The sequence below is a fragment of the Quercus suber genome, unplaced genomic scaffold (assembly GCF_002906115.3).
Source record: "Quercus suber isolate HL8 unplaced genomic scaffold, Cork oak 2.0 scaffold_3B, whole genome shotgun sequence".
NCBI lineage: Eukaryota > Viridiplantae > Streptophyta > Magnoliopsida > Fagales > Fagaceae > Quercus > Quercus suber.
Genome location: NW_027071805.1, coordinates 2,981,546 through 3,002,897, shown reverse-complemented (window position 1 = coordinate 3,002,897; position 21,352 = coordinate 2,981,546). Strand labels below are relative to the sequence as shown.

The 21,352-nt window shown below is 38.0% G+C and overlaps 5 protein-coding genes across 5 annotated transcripts; 1 reads left to right on the top strand and 4 right to left on the bottom strand.

Annotated features, from left to right (window-relative positions):
* Positions 1-927: 927 nt before the first annotated feature.
* LOC136066213 (stromal 70 kDa heat shock-related protein, chloroplastic-like) lies at positions 928-2,820 on the bottom strand. Its single transcript, XM_065770176.1, has 6 exons — positions 2,729-2,820; positions 2,099-2,228; positions 1,856-1,998; positions 1,673-1,771; positions 1,273-1,462; positions 928-1,022 (listed from the first exon to the last, which is right to left on the bottom strand). Exons 1-5 carry the CDS (start codon positions 2,818-2,820, stop codon positions 1,456-1,458), a joined length of 471 nt encoding a protein of 156 aa, XP_065626248.1. The 3' UTR covers positions 928-1,022; positions 1,273-1,455.
* A 393-nt stretch (positions 2,821-3,213) lies between these two features.
* On the bottom strand, positions 3,214-6,379 carry LOC112003889 (serine/threonine-protein phosphatase 7 long form homolog). The gene is made up of 6 exons (XM_065770186.1): positions 6,260-6,379; positions 5,377-6,140; positions 5,182-5,272; positions 4,612-5,010; positions 3,418-4,335; positions 3,214-3,315 (listed from the first exon to the last, which is right to left on the bottom strand). The coding sequence occupies exons 1-6, from the start codon at positions 6,368-6,370 to the stop codon at positions 3,223-3,225; spliced, it is 2,376 nt and encodes a 791-aa protein (XP_065626258.1). The 5' UTR covers positions 6,371-6,379; the 3' UTR covers positions 3,214-3,222.
* A 1,657-nt stretch (positions 6,380-8,036) lies between these two features.
* Positions 8,037-10,407, top strand: LOC112027140 (F-box protein PP2-B10). Its single transcript, XM_065770174.1, has 3 exons — positions 8,037-8,381; positions 9,570-9,688; positions 9,789-10,407. Exons 1-3 carry the CDS (start codon positions 8,064-8,066, stop codon positions 10,225-10,227), a joined length of 876 nt encoding a protein of 291 aa, XP_065626246.1. The 5' UTR covers positions 8,037-8,063; the 3' UTR covers positions 10,228-10,407.
* Positions 10,408-12,000: 1,593 nt separating this feature from the next.
* On the bottom strand, positions 12,001-12,783 carry LOC112018028 (uncharacterized). Its single transcript, XM_024050537.2, has one exon. The coding sequence runs from the start codon at positions 12,781-12,783 to the stop codon at positions 12,001-12,003; it is 783 nt and encodes a 260-aa protein (XP_023906305.2).
* Positions 12,784-18,203: 5,420 nt separating this feature from the next.
* Positions 18,204-19,970, bottom strand: LOC112014087 (uncharacterized). The gene has a single exon (XM_024046467.2). It carries the CDS (start codon positions 19,968-19,970, stop codon positions 18,204-18,206), a length of 1,767 nt encoding a protein of 588 aa, XP_023902235.2.
* Between the last annotated feature and the right edge of the window lie 1,382 nt (positions 19,971-21,352).

The following is a 21,352-nucleotide window of genomic DNA, read 5'->3' as shown; positions in this document are numbered from 1 at the left end:
AAAAAAAAAAAAAAAAAAGAACTATAATGCTTAAAAATTCTATGAAATTCAATCCACAAGGTCTTCAACTCTTCATGGGAAATTCCATAATGACCTAATTGGTCCAAACTGTGCTATGATGTCCAGAATTGCTCAAAGATGCAGATCATAATTTATGAGAATGGTCATAGAACATTTTTTATTTTAATTTCTTAGTATAATATGCTTCAAATTCTTGTAATTCATTTTTTACACAGTGGCAGGGTGCAACCGGTTTCAAAATATATATAAATTGTGGATGACACTTGATCTCTAAGCAAAGATTGATCAATGACCTCCAGTATTTTGAATTCAGCTAGGGATTAGATTTTTAGATTATTATCAGCTGAGAGTTTTGTGGTATATGAACTGTATTTCTAGAAGCTATATAAAAAGGTTACAGTTGGCTTTTTTTTAATTAGATGTTTTATGAATGATATTTGATATTTATAAGGAGTTTCCAAGCTGTTGGGTTGCTGATTCCTAACAACTTAGGTGTTGATTCCTTAGTTTTTATACTTAGGCTTAGGCTTTACACCAAGCTTTGCTTGAGGCAGGACAATATCAAAGAGGAAGTACCTAGTCCTACTAAGATTAGAATAGGGTTCTAGGAGTACACTATATGTAAGCAGCATATAGCAATAATACACAAATTATTCTTGATTTACTTGGTGTTTTGTGACAAAATCTCTCATAGTTCTGCAGCTGCCTTTGTTATGTATATTCAGTTATTTCTTATGTAGTTAATTGATTATAGACAGCTAAGATAGGTTATGCTTAGTCTATTTACCCACAAATTAACCACACACATTGATTTCAAACTCATTTAAATAACAAATCTAATTTGAACTACTACTTGCTATCTCAAGCTTGCAATATCAATAGTTTTTAGAAACATACCTCATCACTTGGCAAGGTACTAGCACCAAAGTTTCGAGTCCTAGAGACAATGGAGTGACATCCAGGAGTACAATGTCACTAACTTCTCCAGCTAAAACACCAGCCTGAAAAAAAATATAATAAATAAAAAAATAAAAATTGACCAAAATAAATATTGATGCCTCAACAATTTATGCAATATCAGAAATAATTAAATTCACCATTTCTAGTAGCTTAAGCTATTAGAACAAGTAGTAATTTATCTTCATATCAGAGAGTTCAACTGCTCTACCTCCTATAAAAAAAAAATTAAAAAAATCCTACATGTTGCAACCCGCTTAAGTGGTAGTTTATCTCAACAAGATAAGGACAAACCTGAACTGCAGCCCCAAGGGCAACAACTTCATCAGGATTTACAGTCACATTGGGCTCTTTTCCAGTCATCTTCCTCACAAGCTCCTGAACAGCTGGGATGCGAGTAGAACCACCAACAAGGATTACTTCAGCTAAATCTTTGAAGGAAAGATTGGCATCTTTCAAGGCAGTTTCAACTGGTCCTCATAGCCTAAGAAAAAAAATAGATTTCAGTTGTAATCCACTGAACTTATGCAGGCAAATAGGTATTCATATTGGCAAAAACATACCGTTTTAAATCAAAAGGCAGCAAACTCCCGTAATGGAAATCAAACACACACTGATATTTCATATGAGAATTATTCCATTTTGGAACATGCATAGAGGGCAACCATAGAGTAGCAGTTTTCAACTAACATACCTGTCTAGCAAATCTGAACATAATTCTTCAAATTTGACCATTGTCAGGGTGGTGTCAATGTGTTTTGGGCCATCTGCAGTGGCAGTAATGAAAGTTAAACTGTAACAACAGAAAGCTTTTCTTCAGTGATCATGCCAAAGAGAGATCCATTCATAGAAAGAAGGCAAAGAAATTGTCACAAACCTAATACTGGTCTGAAACACAGATGACAGCTCCATCTTTGCTTTCTCCGCAGTCTCTGTGAGACGTCGTAGAGCTTGCTTGTCTTCCAGAAGGTTTATTCCTTCATCTCTTTTAAAGTTTTGGGCAAGCCAATCAACTATTCTCTGTTTAAGATTATAGAATATAGACGTGTAATTTTAGTAAAAACTAACAGACCAGAAAACAAATAACAGCAAAAGCTCTATTCATTTGTCTTGTTCAAACCTTGTCAAAATCATCTCCTCCTAGATGAGTGTCCCCTGATGTGGAAAGTACCTCAAAAACTCCATCTCCAACCTCAAGAACTGCAGATTTAATACATAACAGACCACAACAATCACTGACTAACAATTTCCTTTTACACCAAAAGAAAACAAGTGAAAAATCACATATGATGAGTATTAGTGTGCTATTTTTAGAAAACTATGGTCATATTTTTCATAATTCTGGTAAAAAAATCTCTTATACGTGCTGTTTAATTGAATTGAAGGACTAGGATCCAATAGCAATGCTAAGAAAAAGGTAAAAGTAGTGAAAAGCAGTGTTCAAATGATTGTATGCTACCTAACTACAGTTGTGTTAAATCAAAAACCTTTTAAGAGATCAGATGTTTCAAAATCACAAGGTCCAGGTCACTCTTTTAATCTATAAAACTGCTTTTGGGGGATTGAATTTCGGGAATCACAAAACACCATATGTTCACTGAATGCTTATTGACACATGTAAGGATCGTCACATTACCACCTTGTGCTTGTTAATTTGTTTCATATCTATTCCTAAGAGGCTAAAACTTTCCTCAATTCTTTTTTGGCAATCTCCCCCAACATAATAATTGAATATAATACTTAAAATTACAGTTGGGGAGCAGATGCCAAAGCAGCAATATAGGTAAAACCTTTTACAACACTGTAAATAGAGCTTCCAAACTGCAGCTGGAAGAACAACATCTGAACCTGAGCTATATTTCATGCAATGGTTTAATCCCACAAACTAGAAAAAATGACCTATGCCTTGTAAAGATCAGCCAACATTTATCTAAAGACAATGACACCTAGAAGTTCCTGAACAAGAAATCCATTTCGGGAATTCTCCTCAAAACTAATAGCTTGATTTCAAACTATATTAAAGGGCATTCAAAATCAATTAAAATGTTCAAATCATTGCCCAAAAATCCCAAAATGCTATAGAGAGAAGTCCTGAATCAATCCATGAGAAAAGTTGAGGCATGCTGATTATTTCTGATTGGTCCTGGTTTGTTTTTTGCAATATGGTTGTGTCAGAAATGTGTGTGTGTGTGTGTGTAATTTGTAGGCACTTGAGATTGGCGACCTCTTTAACAAACCTCTTCTTCAATGTTCACCAATTTTGCGTTTTTTAACCCTCGTGCAATGTTTGGGCGGGGGAGGAGGCTGCGGGGCATCAGCCTTAGGCTCATCATCGTGCTGCAAAGACATTAGGTGCATACAATCAATATTCGGTGTAATTATAATAATAAATAGCATATTGCAAAATAGGCGTAAACATTATAATTAATGTTATCGTACCATAGAGCTGCCTTTGTGTCCTATTTTGTGTCCACCTGTCCCACAAGTGGGTGCTCTTCTAGCACGTTGCGGTCTACCTCGTGGGGGTGACGGCTGATGAGGGGGATGCTCGTCCGGTACATCAATATCTGGCTGTAGCGGGTCAATCCCTACCGGAGGTCCTAAAGGGTCGGATAAGGATGAGGTAGGTGGGTCATGATGCTCTATGTATAGGCCAGGAGTCGGGATCATTGTCATGGGTTCAATACTGGGTGGGTCCATGGGTAAAGTGAGTGCACTGGAGCTGGTGGGTGGGTGTAAGGGTGTCTCAAGGTGCATAGGAGGGGTGGAGGGACTGGGCTGCGAAGGTGGGGTGGGTGAAGGGACCTCAGCCTGAGGAGATACATCTACCATGGGTGGAGGGACCTCGGACTGAGGAGATGCAACTGGGATGGGTGGAGGGACCTCAGATTGGGGAGATGCGTGCGGGATGGGAGCAGGTATCTCAGGACTACTTACAACCGGAGGGGTTGTTGCACACCGACCACGGCCCCTAGCTGCACTTGTGCTTGGGCTTGCTGTAGCAGGCCGACCACTGCCCCTAGCTGCAGTTGGGCTTAGGCTTGCTGTAACAGGCCGACCACGGCCCCTAGCTGTGCTTGTGCTTGGGCTTGCTGTAGCAAGCCGACCACGACCCCTAGCTGTGCTTGTGCTTGGGCTTGCAGTATCACGCCGACCACGGGTCGGTGTAGTTACGGGTGCTGCACTTGTGCTTGGGGCTGCAGTAGTTGCTGATTCAGTCGCAGTACGGTTGGTTGCCTGCCCAGTGGCTGTAGGATCACCACCAAGTCCAGCCACATTATATAGGATGCGCCGGACATGGTTGTGTTCTCGGCTGCCTACAGGAAGCCAATTCAACAACGCTAAATGACTTTCAATCTGAAACAGAGAAAGAACCAGTACAATCAGAATTTTCCACATATATGTAACAATTATAGAATGCATGATATAGTACTTATTAATATACTTAAATACTCATCTAAACTAAAAATTGAAAGTTTTATTATGATACTATATGCAACAAAAACTCTTTTTAATTGGATGTCAGTAAGATCAAACCAAATTTGTTGAAAGAAGAAATCAATTGATTCTACGTTCGTACATGTACTAAAGAAAAAACAAAGCAAGCAATAAAATATAATTAGAACACATTACCATCTGATGTAATCTAGCGCTATTGCGGTCGATATACTTTCGAGTGACCGGACGGTACCACTGGTAATAGTCATGATCGCAGGCCATCTCACCAGTCTGAGGAGGTGCACGACAAACTCGTTGTTCTCTGCTATTCCATGAAATGATATATGGTTCATGCTCCTGCCTCCAATTCTTTTCCACCTTCCCACGCAAGTCTATTCTATGTAGCCTTTCATCATACACAACATGGTCAGGCCGCTCTTGCGCCAACCCAAACTGTCGAAGGACACGGTCTGGGTGATGTGCCTCCACTATGCAAAAGCACACAAGCGGCACCCTTGCTGTCCACGTACCCCTCCCTGCAACGCAGAAGTCAGGCAGGTGGGCAAAGTGTGCCTCGTATGGCTGCCACACAATCTACAATAGAAACAAAAAACAATTATCATAGCATCTTAAAATGTGAAACGAGAGAGAATACATAGATACAAGGAAAAACAAAAATTAAAACGGCAAATATGTTAAAGTATGAAGCAATCATATTCTTAAGGAAAATTAACATAATCGAACAGAACTTTTGAATGTTATTACCTGGTTCGGCTGCATTGTAACTAATTGCTCACGATAGTAGACCAAGGCCATCCCGGATGGCCTACTCTTCGAGCCTGGCACCCGCACCCACCTACAGTTAAGAGCGAATAACATAAGATAAGTAGCTACTTAGTTACTAAGAAAAGTACATTGCATAACACACTAAATATTAAAAAAAAAACAAAAAATACTTACTTAACGGCAAGTGGAGCATACGGCCACGGGCCATAATCAGATCCAGGTGGAGGCTCTATCCTCGGGCACAAGAATGGCAACCTTGCCCATGCCCAATACTGGACCAAGGTGCACGCCCCACCAATCTGCGATGCCCCTTTCTCGCTTGCCCGGCACAACTCTCTGTACAACCAGGCCAAGCAACCACTGCCCCAACTATACTGTGGCGGATCACGAACGTTCCGCAGTTGCTCCAAAAACATCAAATGCACCCTATCTCCCGACTTGTCCATAAAAAGCTTATCTCCTAGTAGCGCTAAAATATAGCACCGGGCATACTTGTGTATCTCATTCTCCGTTGCGTCATGAGCCAGTGGCGCTGCAATGGCCTCAAGAAGGCGGCTGATGAGAATTCTTTGACCCACCAAAGTTTTGTTGTCATTTGCCGGCATAAAACCAAGCAACTCCATGCAAAAAGTGCTCCAACTTCCATCAAACACAGCAGTCGGCCCAACCAAGACCTCACCGTCTATAGGAAGTCCGAAAATGACCTCCACATCTTGTAGGGTGATTGACATCTCACCATGTGGAAGATGGAACGTATGAGTCTCCGGGCGCCATCGCTCAACTAGGGCCGTTATAAGGCAATTATCTATCTCTCTGGAAGGGGCCCTAAACAATCCTTCAAGCCTTAGCAACTTGATAATGTCAATCACCCGATCATCTCGCATTTGAATGTTTGCCATCTCCTTAGTGCGACCACGGCACGTAAGTGCGCCCGAGTCCTGCAAAATCAATAAAAATTATAGTTGTTAGAACTAGAAATACACTTTTAAAGAACTTGCTAACTAAAAGTCAAAGATAACATAAACATTGAAGCGGTTGTTAGAACTAGATATTTCACCTCGCCATTCCAAATGTCCTCTGATCGATGATGTGATTGTCGCGTCAACAATGATCTTATACGCGGACCAGGCTCCAACATCTGTGGCTCCTCATCAATCCGAGGCTCCATACTGCAAAGAGTGCTACTGTGAGATCATTAATACTGTGCTACAATCCTTATTAGCACAATCACAATAGATATTTAAAAATAGAGCAAAATTGATCATCTCATGTATAAATCACACAAATACAAATACAACAACTCAAATAGACACAACACACACACATCACATAGATACAAGCCCTATCAAATAATGAAGACACCACATCATGTATTCTACCCACTTAGTTCTTAATTTGTACCTTTGTGGTGATTATTTTAAAAATTTATTGTCAAATAATCCTTAATCCAAAATTTGCTCTCAAATTATTCACTTAAAAATAATAAAAACTTTCTTACCCGTAGCCTATGTTAATTTTTTTCACTCATGTTAGTTAGAGGTTGATACACCATAGAACCAAGATTGGCATGAGCAACAATAAAGAAAACAAAATGAGACCAACCAATCCTTGAGAAGCAAACAACACTGATTACTTAGCATATAACATGGGGAAAAAATGAACACAAGCTAAGTATATGCAAGTGCTTTAATAACATTTTCCCAATTTCACTGTTTCTAATCCCCAACAAAATACAAAACAAACAAATATGATTAATAGAATTGTCAAGTCGGAAATAAAATTTATAAATTTTCTTTCAAGCATTTTATCAAACACTATGGATTCAAAATAAAATATATAATTACTATTGGGCTCTTTGCAGTGCGAATCCTACAAAAGTTTGGCCTCAATTGACGTTTTAAATGTCAGCCAATCCATACTGGGTCTGTGCTTCAATTGCACATGCGTGGAGGAGCTTTTTTTTATTTTTTATTTTTTTTTATTTTATTAACCTTCTTCCTCATTGATCATTCTAAACAAAACCAGATTTTTACTTATCAACTTGTCTTTTCCTTAAGGTCTATAGTACGAAATTTAACAAATTTTCTTAATCAAATCCCCATGTAACATATTTATATCACTTACCCAAAATCTCCACCAGCAAACAATTCAAAAAAAAAAATAAAAACAGCATCTACACTCATTATCAACAACCCATTACCAAAAAACATCAAAGAATGAGTTCTAACATTTACATTTCTAACAATGGAGAACTGTTACCTAGCATGCGAGATGCCTAATTACTATGACATAAATTCAGCAGACTGAGGAACGGCGAACTGTTACCTAGCAAGCGAAGACTGAAGAACGGCGAAGACACAAAGCGAAGACTGAAGAACGGCGAAGATAAACAAAGCCGAAGACAGCTCGTGGAGACTGAGAGCACAGGGGTCGCTGATTTGGGAGTGAGAGGGAGTGATTTTGAAATTTTGGAAGTTTGAAAATTTGGGCGTGAGTGTGACTGAGCGTGAGTGTGAGTCTGTGTGACTGAGCGTGAGTGTTTTTAGGTTTTATGTTTGTGCAAAGAGTGTTTCTAAAACTGGGTAAAATGAAAAACGTTAACTAGAACTCGATTTTTATAAAATCGAGTTCTATTTAGCGAGTTTTCAAAACTCGAGATCCGAGTCGACAAATTTGTCCGAGTCAGCAAATGAAAAAAGGTAAGAAGGAGTTTTAAAAACTTTGGATCTCGAGTTTTGAAAACTCGAGATGTTAGTATTATATATTCTTTCGTAACCGGGCAACTAACAACATTCTTAGCAAATTTTAGTTATTTAGAAAGAGTGTTCCGAGACAGAGAGAGAGACGGAGGAGAAAAGAAAATGATGGAAAAAGAGAAAGAAGGAGAAAAGAATGGTCCTCACTGCGCCCGCGGTGTGGGCGTTTCAGTGTTACCAGAGGGATGCATATCGGACATAGTAGCATTTACCACTCCTAAGGATGCGTGCAGAGCTGGTGCGGTTTCTTCTATATTCCGTGCGGCTGCAGAGTCCAACGCTGTCTGGGAGAGGTTCTTGCCGCCCGATTATCAAGCCATCATTGCTCAATCATCATCATCGGATTCCTTGAATTTGTCTTCTAAGAAACAGCTCTACCTCAGTCTCTCCGATAATCCCATCTTAATCGACGACAATAAAAAGGTATTAGCAAACAATCCCATAAATAATACTAAGTTAATAACTGATCGTTTTTTGATTTGCTATAACTATTTTATTTGCTTCAGTAAGTTATATGCAAGTCAATTCAAATTTCAAAAATTTTAAGAACCCTTAATTCTGTTTCTGAATTTGTTGAATGAAAATAAGCATAGTAAGAATTAAGGGGTCAGTTCTTGAATGCTGGTCCTAATTGTGGATGGCAGAGATCACAATCGTCCATCTTATGCATTAATGTGTTTGTGAATCATGTGATACTTATAGAAAAGCTTGCACTCCTTTGGAATAGACACAAATTGTATAACTATACATATCAACACCAAGAGTTATAACCTTATACCCATCACAACCACTGTTAAGTGTGGAAATCAAGAAATGTATGTATCTAGGTGTATTCAAGGTCAGCTGGTCCTCCAAGAGAGAAAGAAGAAAAGAATTGGAACTGAATTTAGAACATTCTCATTGCTTAATCTTCCTTCAATCAGTAATGCCCTCTTTATACATCACTCAGCAATTCCCTAATCCCCTACTCTAACTTATTGACAGAGTAACCCCTGGCCAATTGTCACAACCAACTCACAGCTGTCAATAACTGCCACTAACTGTCGCTAACTGATTTCCCTCCTTCTCAATAGAATACAATTGAAATACGATCCCTAACAACCACGCACTATCACTGAACATGTGATATGGTTAGTTCTTGATCAAATCATAAGGGTAATGCTAAAACTACAACAAATTTCATTACAAAATGTTTACAAACTATCAAGTTAGCTTTTGAGCTTTCTATATTTTTCTCCAATTTTGTGTGAGGCTTTGGTTCACATACTTATTGTATGCTATGCTAGCCTCCATGAAACTCAATAGTTAATCTTCACATGGCCAACAGTTTTGAAAATTGATAACCTGGTAAGTCTGATCCACATGGAAGCAAGGAGCAAGATTGGGTGGGTTGGTTTCACTATGGACTCTTGAAATTATGTTTGGTTTAAATTAGTTATGTTATCGTGCATGAATTAAGTTGTAGCACCATCAGCAAATAGAATAGCAGAATCAATAACAAAAAAACACAGAAAAAGGACCTGCTATTTCTGAGACCAAATTATGAAAGATTTCATTGATAGTAGCACGCACGATGCCGAATATAACTATATATGTGCTTCTTTTTAGCAGAGCTTTTTCTTGGACAAATTGAGTGGTAAGAAATGTTTCCTTCTTCCTGCAAGGGAGCTGACCATTGCATGGGGTGACGATCCTCGCTACTGGAGATGGGTTTCTCTTCCTGAATCCAGGTCTCTACATAATTCCTTGTCTGTTCCTACTCTATTTTAGTAATCCTTTTTTTAATTTTAGGCTTTTCATTTTTCTTAATTATGTACATGTAACAACCAGGTTCCCAGAGGTAGCTGAACTTTATTCAGTGTGTTGGTTTGACATCAATGGCAAGATGAGTGTTTCCATGCTATCTCCGAAAACAAACTATGCTGCTTACCTTGTGTACAAGTTGACGGAGGAAGCCTTTGGGTTTGATAACCCTCCTCCAACGGCTTCAATTGGAACTACTGGAGCAGGTGAAGTTCATGAACAGACTGTTGGTTTGGACCTGCCCATCATGGAGCCAGGCCAGGAAGACCAGGTTCTACTGCTGCAGCAGCAGCACACTTCACGTCCCAAACTGAGAAATGATGGGTGGTTAGAGATTGAGTTGGGTCAGTTTTTTAATGAGGGAGGAGAAGATGAACTGCAGTTTGGACTTAAGGAGGTAAAAGTTCTTTGGGGGAAGTCTGGCCTCATTGTTGAAGGGATCGAGATCAGGCCAACAAGAGGTTAATAAAATTTGTGCTTTATCATCACTATGTAGCATTAATAAACTTTGTGTTATCATCATTATATTGTGTCAATTTTACGTTATTGATGTACTGTCAAACTAATATTGTGTTAGTATTCTGCTTTATGGACAAATTGTGAACATCTAAACTACAAGCTTACCAGTAAAACCAAATTTTTTTCATTGTTCTTGATTTTGATCTTTAGCTAAAATTGAGACTCAAAACCCTTGGGCAAACTGTAAATTATATATTACTTATTAGTGCTCTTCTATGTTGTTGGTGGGGGTAGTTTTTTTTTTCTTCGCTGACTTTAAGCGGAGAGGGGATTTGAATCAAAGTGTCAATTCTATGGGAGAAATCAGGAATGCCCATGAGCTACAAGTTACGAAGTTCAGGACAAGATGTTATGTTGATTGAAGAAACTATTAGTCCAATTTTTCAACAAATCTTGTAGTACAATATGGTACAATCGTAAATAGGAGAGTGGATTAACAATCATATAATGGTACAAAATAGGAGGTTTGGATTGGATTAGTCCAAGGAGATGGATTTTGGGGAAAGTGCGAGGGCTGTTTTGCTGAAGTCAAGGGCGGAGGCAATGTATTCGCGTTTTCGGACGACGTTAGAGTCTCTGAGTGAGATTTTCACAAGGGTGAGAGCGGTGAGGGCATTGGCGAGGGCAGAGCCCGGTGGCTGGAAACTAGGGACTTGGCGACTTCCAATGCCATGATGAAGTTATTAGCAGCGAGAAATTTGACAACGCGACCGCTTTCATCATACAGTGAGGAAGAGGAAGAGGAAGAGGAAGAGGCCATTCTTTCTTTCTTCTTGTCCTCTTTGCTTTGGTGGGTTTTGGCGGTAAACGGAAATAGTGAGTGAGATTTATGTTTTAAAGAATGAAATTTCCCAATAGAGAGTGCTTAAATAGTAAATAGCAAATAAACCAATTGGAAATTATGTGATTTCAATACAGATTAAAAAATAAATAAACAAGTATGGAAACTTGGCAGTCAGAATGTTTGATACAATTGAAATTTTGGTTTTAACTTCTTACTATCTTGGGCTTGCTCAAAATTATTATGATCATTTGAATATGAGGTGCCAAGTTAGAGCTATTCAATTGCGCCTTTTTTTTTTTTCTTTTTTTCTTTTTTTTTTTTATTTTTTTTTTTATAAGAACTACGTTTAACTTTATTAAGAATCTCGGGCGTCTTGACCGGCTCGGCGGCGCTCGTTTCGTGCTTCCAGTTCCAGGTCTTGTACTAACCTCCGTAGCCGCTCAAGTTCTTCATCCCTGACGTCAGGCTGCCCGCGTCTGGAAGCGTGGGATACCGTTCTCCCCGTTTGATACGACCCCTCTCCAAGGCCGGACCGTTCTTCCTGCTGCTCGTAAACGGATCCTCGCGGCTCTTCTGCCTCCGTTCCCGCCAGGTAGAGCCCCTAGAAGACCCTGCCGAGTCACTCTCGGCTCCACCTCTAGACATCTATCCTGTACGCGAGTCTCGGCGAAACCACTGCTTAGTAGGATTCCCCACAGACGGCGCCAATTGTACGCACCAAAACCGAAACCCTGTTGGGCTGGGCCTCACTTGGGCTCACAACTTACTTGTATCGTGGGTTTGGATTTCCTACACTGGGTCGTTCTGAACGCCAAGGCCCAATGGAATCGCTTTCCTCTCCTCGGGGGTCTGAATCGCTTCCTCACTCTGTTTTCTCTGTTTTCACTCTTCCTATCCTCAATTTCCCAACCCCTGTCTTCTCAAAACTTCCTCTATTTATAGTTCAGGAATGGCGAAGAGGTCATGATTATTTGCCAATAAGTGCAACCGGCGGTCCAGTATTATCGATCGTAAGTGGATAGTNGATTGAAACAGGAATACATCTTGAGCCGTAGAGTTCTCGATAATGGTTGGATTTTCCTCAATCCAAGTTACAAATGAATCTAAATTTTTGGCATATTGAGCCAAAATGTGTGTTGGTCGATTCCCTTGACGACGAACATGGGAGAACTGAGTTGCTCTGAAGTCTTGGAGTCTACATAAGCATGCTGCAATGACGTTGGAGATGGTAGCAGAAGGAGTTGCTTTACCTGTAAGTGCTTGAAAGAGGAGCTCTGAGTCGCATTCAAATGTTACTTCCTGAAGCCCCACATAACATGCAAAAATAATACCTTCCTCCATAGCTTTGGCCTCTGCTTCTAGTGGGCCGAGTGGCACCCATATCTTCTTGCTCATAGCTGCAATGATTTGCCCTTCGTGATCACGAGCCACCACACCAATGCCTGTGGCTTGCGCTTGCTTGAAAACGGCACCGTCTGTGTTTATCTTGTACCATGGGCTGTTTGGTGGAGACCACGTGACAGTGTGTGGGATGATGGGTGACTGGAACTTGTGGTTTGCACTCCGAAACTCTTCAAGCAGGAATGTTGCTCTCTGAATGATGCTAGTGCTTGTCTGTCGTGTCCCACCTGTTCTAGCAATGTTTCTCTCATACCAAAGGCTCCAAGCAATAGCCACGGTGAGTCCCACAAGTTCATCCCCAGCATGTTGAACTAACATTAAGTGCCAAAGGAGGTCAAGAAATGAACCAAATCTAGTCCTGTGGTGCTAAAAAGGGATGCCAAACGAGGTCCATACATCTTGAGCTTTTTCGCATTCCCACAAGGCATGTCCGTTTGTTTCAGCGTCTAGTCCGCAAGCTTCACAGGTTGGGTCAGTGAGAATTTTTCTGCCACAAAGATTGACTTTTGTTGGCAAGACATTTTTACATGCACAGTATTATCGATCGTAAGTGGATAGTTAGGTAGTCATGGGAAGTGGTGAGGGTGGCGTTGGAACTTGGTTCCCATCTCCGCGATAGTTCCCGGCCGCGGTGTCTTCCCGTGGTATGACCAATCTGGTACGAGGCGGGGTGTCCCGCGAGCTATGTTAAGGCTCGGGAAGGGGTTTCTCCGAGAAGCAATGAAGAGGCAAAGCTTGGGCCCGTGGCAGGCGTGACTCGGGGGTGGGCCGCTTGGCAAAGGGAGATGGGCCTCACGGGCCATATACCCAGGTCGATGTTCAAGGCCCACTACGGGTCATGGTGTGGGGGCCGTACAGTTGTCATTAAAAAAAAAAAAAAATTTATCCAAATATATACAATATCTAAAAACTAGAGTATAACATTTATTGTTGTTATGCTCTTATTGAGTTATATCAGTGTAGTACTTCGGTCAATTTCAATCTTATTAGTCGACTTTGGTTCATTTTGTCCAAATCTATTAGTACATGAAGTCATTTAAGCTTTTTGTTTAATTAATATTAATTAAATAATAAGATCTTTTAATTAATGCATCTTATAAATGCTTTCATTTAAACAATATCATTTACTAACTAAAATTTTTACAATGTGACATAATTGGTTAGTTTCACATCAACAACATAATAAAAAAAAATTCCTAAATATTTTTTAGTGATACTGTAGTTACATATAAATCTTACAAATCTATATAATATGTAAAAGTTGAAGAATAGAATTTATTGTTCACAGTCTAGAGTCAAATTAGCATAATATTTCGGTCCATGATCTACTTCAGTCAATTTGGTCCATTTTGTCCTCTTCGATCATTAATTTTGGTCCACTTTGGTCTATTCGATACACTTCAGTCCACTCAATTTATTTTGGTCCATTTGTTTAATTCCAGTCCATTTTAGTATAAGTTGGTCCATAAGGTCCAATTCGGTCCACTGCAGTCAATTTTATCCATTTCGGTCTACTTAGGTCCACATAAGTCCATTCAATCCATTCAATCCATTTTAATCCATTCAGTCCATTCGGTTCTAAATGGTCCAAATCTTTAATTTTAGTCTAAAATATACAAACAAAATAGACGTTAAAAATTAGAGATATGTGCCCCTTAAAATGCAATTAAAATTATAATATTCAAAAGATTACTTTAAAATTCAAGTTTCAATCATGCAAATTTATAAAGTGATACAAAATATTTGTTTTCATTTATAAATATTGGTAATATCAACAACTTTAGAATAGTCTAATAACCATGATTTTTTTTTCTTTTTTAAAATAATTTGATTCTTACAACAAGAGAGAGAAGATTTGAATATGAATATCTCTGTTAAAAATATCAAAAGGTGTTAATCTTTTGAAATCATCAAATTACAAGGCTTTTGACATGAATTTCAAGTTGTTGCTACCTCTAGAAGTTGAGTGGGTTGCACTAAAACTTTACCCTTTAAATCGGATAGAAAAGAGAAAAAATTTGGCTTAAGGCCCTTTGCTGGAATGCCCTATATATTAAGACGAGTGTTCTTTATTCTTACCCACTGGTGTTTTGTTAATCTATCGAACTTGAAAAGTCAAGGATTGCACCCATTTGGTACGTGTGTTTAAATAACAGTTTTCAATTTTTTTAAAAATACGTGTGAGTGAAAAAGTGTATAGAAATACGTGTAATACTGTTTAAAAATTAAAAACATATGTTTGAATTTGCGTACCAAACGGGGCAAGAGATTTTTTCTATTCTGTTAGTTTTTGTGGTTCATTACTGTGTGGTGGGGTATGTGATCTATGTTGGGCTTTAAATCCAACATGTGTTGTGATGCCCATCAAACTTAGAGTTCCATTGCGTTGTAGTTTCGTCCATTATAACTATTGGGCCTGGACTAATCAAAGCACAACAAAAATTAGTCTAGAACTATATATATAAACAACCACACTTTATCATCACTAATTTTAGTAGGAATTTCAATTTATTAAGATGAACTAAAATGTGTCCATATGATGCAGATTAATTGGATTCTCGAAAAATAAATAAATGATGCAGATTAATTAGAAATTATATATTAACTAATGGATTTCAATAGCTTATCTGATCTTCTTTTTTTCTCAAATAAAATATTTATGTTTAAATCTAGCTTACATTGGAAAAAAAATCTTCTTCTTTTTTTATTTTTAGAATAAAAATAAGTAAACAATAACATTAAAATAATTTAATATAAATGGTATATATTTTTAATATCTTGCAAATGATATGACATTACGTATCCATTTAAGAACAATTTATTTAACAAAAAATTGAAATTTTTTTACTAGAAATACTATAAATAAAGATAAAAGTTAGCTGAAATGGTATAATAAGATCTATAAATAGTACAAAAAAATACAATAATACTTATAAATAATAATAAAAATAAATTAAATAATAAAATAACTAACAAAAATAATCAATGCCAAACTACGCTACATCTTGAAGTCAAAAAGTAGGTTGTCATGTACTTTCTCTTGTAATTTTTAATTCTGGCCTACAAGACAAAAAAAAATGTTGAACTTCAAGGTGATAAAGTGGGGGTTTTTTTTTTTTAAACATTAATACGAGGTTGACTTTTTGGATAGATATGTTGAAATTTTTGGATTAGGATCCGGAGTATTGCAGTTTGCACCCCCTCCACCTCTCACATGCCTTTCACTATTTTAACTAAAATTCTTTAACTAAGCAAAGCCCAACAAAAACAATCTAAAGTTATATATATATATATATATATATAAACAACCACACCTTATCACCACTAATTTTAGTTGGAATTTCAATTTATTATGTTAAACTAAAATGTGTTCATATACTAATTTCCATTTTACCACTCTTTCAGCAACCCGCCACTTTACAAGAAATTGTATATTGTTATCATAGTGGACTATGTCACTTGTCTACTATTCCACTAAAATAATTACACATGTTTAAAATTGCTAAATCAATAGTTAATTTCTATTTAAAAGTATGACATTGTCTCATCCTTATTTTTGAAATTTATCTTTTTGAAATTTTATATTTCCATTTCCATTTGTTTTAAGGATAAAGCTTAGTCTCAGTTTCTTGTTGTTCCTTAGGTTAGAAACATCCTTATTTTTTGAAATTTTCTATTTTGATTTCCTTTTGTTTTAAGAATAAAGCTTAGGCCCAGTTTCTTTTACATTGTTTGTTAGGTTCTCTAATAAAATTCAATAATTTATTTTTTATTTTTTTAATAATTAGATAGTTACAATATAGGAGAATGGTTTTAAACTCTAGATGTCATGGAAAAATCAAGATGTGCCAACCAATTGGATTAAAAGCTCTCAACAATCATTTGGTTGCATTAGCTAACAAATCACAGAATTTTGATAGATAGATAGTGGAGGAAGAGGAGGAAGTGTTATTCGTATTACTTATTTAATTTAATTTAATTTTCCTTATGAGAAGATAATACTTTTTGTGCTGAATTGGTCAATTTAGCCAAAGCAATGCTACAATTGAGTTAACAAGATTTTACTTGTTATTATTTAGGCTTTAGGCCAACCACTGATGTAGCCTTTTAGAAAATGCTAAACCATAAACTATTTTACAAACTTTTTTATAAACTGATAATGTGATTGGTGAGTAGTGGAAAGTAAAAATTTAATGATGGGTCTAGATAAACTAGTAAAAATTTGTTACATCAACAGTGTAAAAATATTGTCGTATAGTTTGCATTTGTAGCATTACTCCAACATTTTTAACAACCATTAACGTTCTATTTTGTCTACATTCTAGCTAACAATTACATTAGAACATCTGTTGCTAGCTAACAATTTCACATCAGCTTGTCATCAATAATGCGCCCAATGAAGCAACAATCATCATTACAGGCAGTAAAATGGATCAAGTTCATGAGAAATAAAAAGTTCACAGGCAGTAAAATTTATCAAGTTAAGAATACCAAAGTTGATCCCACTGAAAGGCACATCCTCTGCCACATTCCCTGCACTGGTTTAAGCCTTATCTATCTCAGCAAGGCGTTTTTGTTTGGCCTCATTCTCAATCTGCCTTTGGTACTCCAAATGCCTTGCAAGCATTCTTCGATGCTCCTCAACCCTACACTCTTCCTCAGCCTTACGTGTAAGTTCCCTTTCCTGTTGCTCTAATTCATCAGGGTTACAGGACCAACAACCTCAGGATTAAGAGGATGATCTTTGCCATGTGCAGCTGTCTGGTACCGAACTGAAGCAGAACACAAGTGAAAAGACATTGAACTTAGTTTAAGCCTAGAGATTGGTATGACATATTGCACAAATTTAGATAATTTACATGCATATTTGCCAACCAAAAGAAAAAAAGAAGGGTTCCAGAACCAAGTGTAATAGTATGGATAAAATAAAGACTGACGTTTGTTCGACATTTCCTGTTGATCCTCACTACCACAGTTGCCTGAAATAAGGGAACTGCATATTATTAGGAATTACTTTGCATGACAGACTCTGTATATAGATAACCAAATCACAATAAAAGGAAACAGAACAATAACTAGTGGCAGTATATTAAACCTTAAATTCCTTAGCCTTCTGTGATCCTTTTCTTTCTTTTTATTTTTTGATTTCCCCTGTCCTTGTCTTGCATCATCACCTCCTCTTCCAGTGTTTTCTTTGGCATTAAGATCAAGCTTTTGATAACAACACTTCTATTTCAGCATTAGACTTTTCTGGGCAGCATATTTAGCTCAACCATATCTTCTAGTTGTGCCTATAGAGGAGAGGTTTATCCCAAAACATTAAATCATAAACAACAAGAAGGTAACCAAAAACATTCAATAGAACAGTCCAGAGGATCAAACACAACCCGCATGAATTTCTTTAACAATGGCACCACAATCGATCTATAGTCATAAGAAGTTACCATCTTAAGTTTATTCCATGTCTGCTGCATGGCAGCATTAGTAGCCAGGATTGTAGCATCGGATTTGAAACACTACAGACATTACACATTACAGTATCTCATTAGTTATACTTCAGAATGACTCCCCTCTTTAGAAGGACATGGAGGACAGATTTAAGAGTAAAAACTATCAGTTTACATTTTCATAGCATTTCATCTAAATTTGAAACATCTAAAATTTGGTACCATACCTTCCCACCCATCTGATCAATGTGGATCTGGAAAAACATTTTTTGTCATTGTCAGCTTGTGCTTTTATATTCCCTCCATATCCAGCCATAGCTTCTCGTGTCTCAAATACTTGCATTTCCTCTCACACATATTCTGCAGCCGGTGAAATTCAGACTCAATGATCTTGAAAAGTTCCATTCCTAGACTTTTGCTAGCTTCTCTATATTTTTCCCACTCCTTCAATTTCTCCCCAATAGGCTCACCACCAGTGAATAACCACTGAACAATGTTATCTTTATATTCCTGTCCAACATTCTTGATATCATCAACACTTCTAGAAGCTAGTTCACTAGTTTCATCAAGCAGCGGAATTAGATGAGACAAGTCATCGTCTCTGAAGACAATACTCTCATTAGTAATAGTAAGATCACATCTAGCATTGTCCCTATGGCAACTGGTGTAGAGACCTTGTAATCCACAAGAAATCCCGAGTTCTTCTATCAAGAATTCTTGGACACTTTCAAGCTCCGGTTCATCAAGAAACCAAGCTGAGACCAGCGTTGTCTTCATCCAACGCTGATTAAGCAGCGTTTCTGGGATTTGGTTCTTCAGCATTTCCAATATCAAGTCCAGCAGCATATAGAAATGACTCGGAGCAAAACACTCGATCTCTATAAACAATTGCAAAAGATTCCAAATGCTCTTGATTAACATGCCGCGGTTGATATCATTGCAATGAGGAAAATTCTCCGACTTCAAATCTTGTGACTTGCCTTCATCTTGGCCTTTATTTCCAGAGTCATTTCTCGACAAATCTTCAATCAATTTTGCAGCGGCAACCACGTTCACTGGCCTCCAATCACCGATTTCAATTTCCGAAATTGGTACAGTTTTCGGCACAACAGACTGTAACTCCTCTGACAAAGTCCCTAAGTGGGCACTTTTCATATGCTCCAAATTCAATTCTTCATCCGAAAACCTCTGGCCACAACAACAACACGTTGAAAACTTCCAACTCTTCGTCTCCCTCGCGTACTCCACAGCCTCTGCCAACACCACTTTTGCCTTCACCCCCATCGATTTATTCTTATGGAAGAATTTTTCAATCCTGACACTCAGAAAATCCTTCTTTGCCTCCAAGCTCATCACATTGTTCCAATAGTCCCTGGCTCGTGTTATCATGTCGACATTGGACAAGACTTCCTTGAGTTTTCTTGTTGAAGTAGACGGTGATGGCATTTCCATGTTTTCAAAACTCTGCCTCTCCCTATCAAATCTTGTTTGTATCTCTTCCTTACTATCTTGCAAAGCTTGAAATTCCTTACTTATCTCTGCCAGTGAATGGTCCTCAACAAGCCTCTTGAACTTGTACCTCTTAGCTTTCACTAATAGCTTTCTGAGCTCCGTTCTCACTCTCTCAATTCGCGACTCTTTGCTGGACTCTTGGGGGTATCCCTCATTGATGATGCCCAAGTTATCAAGCCAGGGGTCCCGAGGATCCTCAATGGACATAGCAGACTCACATTCTTGGATGGCAGCGTCGTCATGGGCATTGGCTAAGTGGATTTTGGCTTTCAAGAAACCGAAAGCGATAGATTTTGGGGAAAGCGCGAGGGCTGTTTTGCTGAAGTCAAGGGCGGAGGCAATGTATTCGCGTCTTCGGACGACGTTAGAGTCTCTGAGTGAGATTTTCGTAAGGGTGAGAGCGGTGAGGGCGTTGGCGAGGGCGGAGTCCGGGTGGCCGGAAACTAGGGACTTGGCGACTTCCAGTGCCATGATGAAGTTATTAGCAGCAAGAAATTCGACAACGCGACCGCTTTCATCAAACAGTGAGGAAGAGGAAGAGGCCATTCTTTCTTGCTTCTTGTCCTTTTTGCTTTGGGGGGTTTTGGCGGTAAATGGAAATAGTGAGATTTATGTTTTAAAGAATATAATTTCCCAACAGAGAGTGCTTAAATAGATAAATGGCAAATAAACCAATTGGAAATTATGTGATTTCAATACTGATTAAAAAATAAATAAACAAGAATGGAAACTTGGCAGTTAGAATGTTAGATACCCTTGAAATTTTGGTTTTTACTTTTTACTACCTTGGGCTTGCCCAAAATTATTTTTAACATTGATGCGAGGTTGACTTTTTGGATAGAAATGTTGAAATTTTTGGATTAGGATCCAGGGTATTTCAGTTTGCACCCCCTCCACCTCTCACAAGCCTTTTCACTATTTTAACTAAAATTCTTTAACTAAGCAAAGCCCAACAAAAACAATCTAAAGCTATATATATATATATATATATATAAACAGCCACACCTTATCATCACTTATTTTAGTTGGAATTTCAATTTATTATGTTAAACTAAAATGTGTCCATATACCACCATACACCTTTGATGCGGTTACTTTACAAATATAAGTGTTTGAGAGGTGTGGAGGATAAGAGCGGGGTTCAAGTTTCTAAAAGGAAATTTCACACATATATACACTTAGATTATACTAGAGTATAATTTCTATTTTGTATGTAAAAAAAATGTGTCCATATGATGCGTAGATTAATTAGAAATAATATATTAATATTAACTTATGGATTTTAATAACTTATTTGATAATTTTTTTCTCAAATAAAAGATTTATGCTTAAATCTAGCTTACATTGGGAAAAAAAATAACGTTAAAATAATTTTTTTATTATTTTTTTATCATAATTCAACAATTAAGTGTGGGTTCCAGTTAACTCAATTGATAAAGTTTCTGATGGTTGAATAAGAGATCTGAGATTCAATCCCCGCTTACACCAAAAACTGATCGGTGTCTTAGTCTGATGATAAAAAGCTATCATCAAGACGGTTGTTGTACGCGCCCAAAACCGAAACCCTGTTGGGCTGGGCCTCACTTGGGCTCACAACTTACTTGTATCGTGGGTTTGGATTTCCTACACTGGGTCGTTCTGAACGCCAAGGCCCAATGGAATCGCTTTCCTCTCCTCGGGGGTCTGAACCGCTTCCTCACTCTGTTTTCTCTGTTTTCACTCTTCCTATCCTCAATTTCCCAACCCCTGTCTTCTCAAAACTTCCTCTATTTATAGTTCAGGAATGGCGAAGAGGTCATGATTATTTGCCAATAAGTGCAACCGGCGGTCCAGTATTATCGATCGTAAGTGGATAGTTAGGTAGTCATGGGAAGTGGTGAGGGTGGCGTTGGAACTTGGTTCCCATCTCCGCGATAGTTCCCGGCCGC

Bases quoted from the DNA above. Each gene is read 5' to 3' on its own strand.
- LOC112027140 (XM_065770174.1), top strand. From the start codon at position 8,064: ATGATGGAAAAAGAGAAAGAAGGAGAAAAGAATGGTCCTCACTGCGCC. The intron at 8,382-9,569 runs GTATTAGCAAAC...TCTTTTTAGCAG, and splicing joins TAATCGACGACAATAAAAAG to AGCTTTTTCTTGGACAAATT. The intron at 9,689-9,788 runs GTCTCTACATAA...TGTAACAACCAG, and splicing joins GTTTCTCTTCCTGAATCCAG to GTTCCCAGAGGTAGCTGAAC.
- LOC112014087 (XM_024046467.2), bottom strand. From the start codon at position 19,970: ATGGCCTCTTCCTCTTCCTCACTGTTTGATGAAAGCGGTCGCGTTGTC.
- LOC112003889 (XM_065770186.1), bottom strand. From the start codon at position 6,370: ATGGAGCCTCGGATTGATGAGGAGCCACAGATGTTGGAGCCTGGTCCG. The intron at 6,141-6,259 runs GTGAAATATCTA...TTGATTTTGCAG, and splicing joins AGGACATTTGGAATGGCGAG to GACTCGGGCGCACTTACGTG. The intron at 5,273-5,376 runs GTAAGTATTTTT...TCTTAACTGTAG, and splicing joins TATGCTCCACTTGCCGTTAA to GTGGGTGCGGGTGCCAGGCT.
- LOC136066213 (XM_065770176.1), bottom strand. From the start codon at position 2,820: ATGTTGTTCTTCCAGCTGCAGTTTGGAAGCTCTATTTACAGTGTTGTA. The intron at 1,999-2,098 runs GTTTGAACAAGA...AATCTTAAACAG, and splicing joins GAGGAGATGATTTTGACAAG to AGAATAGTTGATTGGCTTGC. The intron at 1,772-1,855 runs GTTTGTGACAAT...CTGTTGTTACAG, and splicing joins GTGTTTCAGACCAGTATTAG to TTTAACTTTCATTACTGCCA.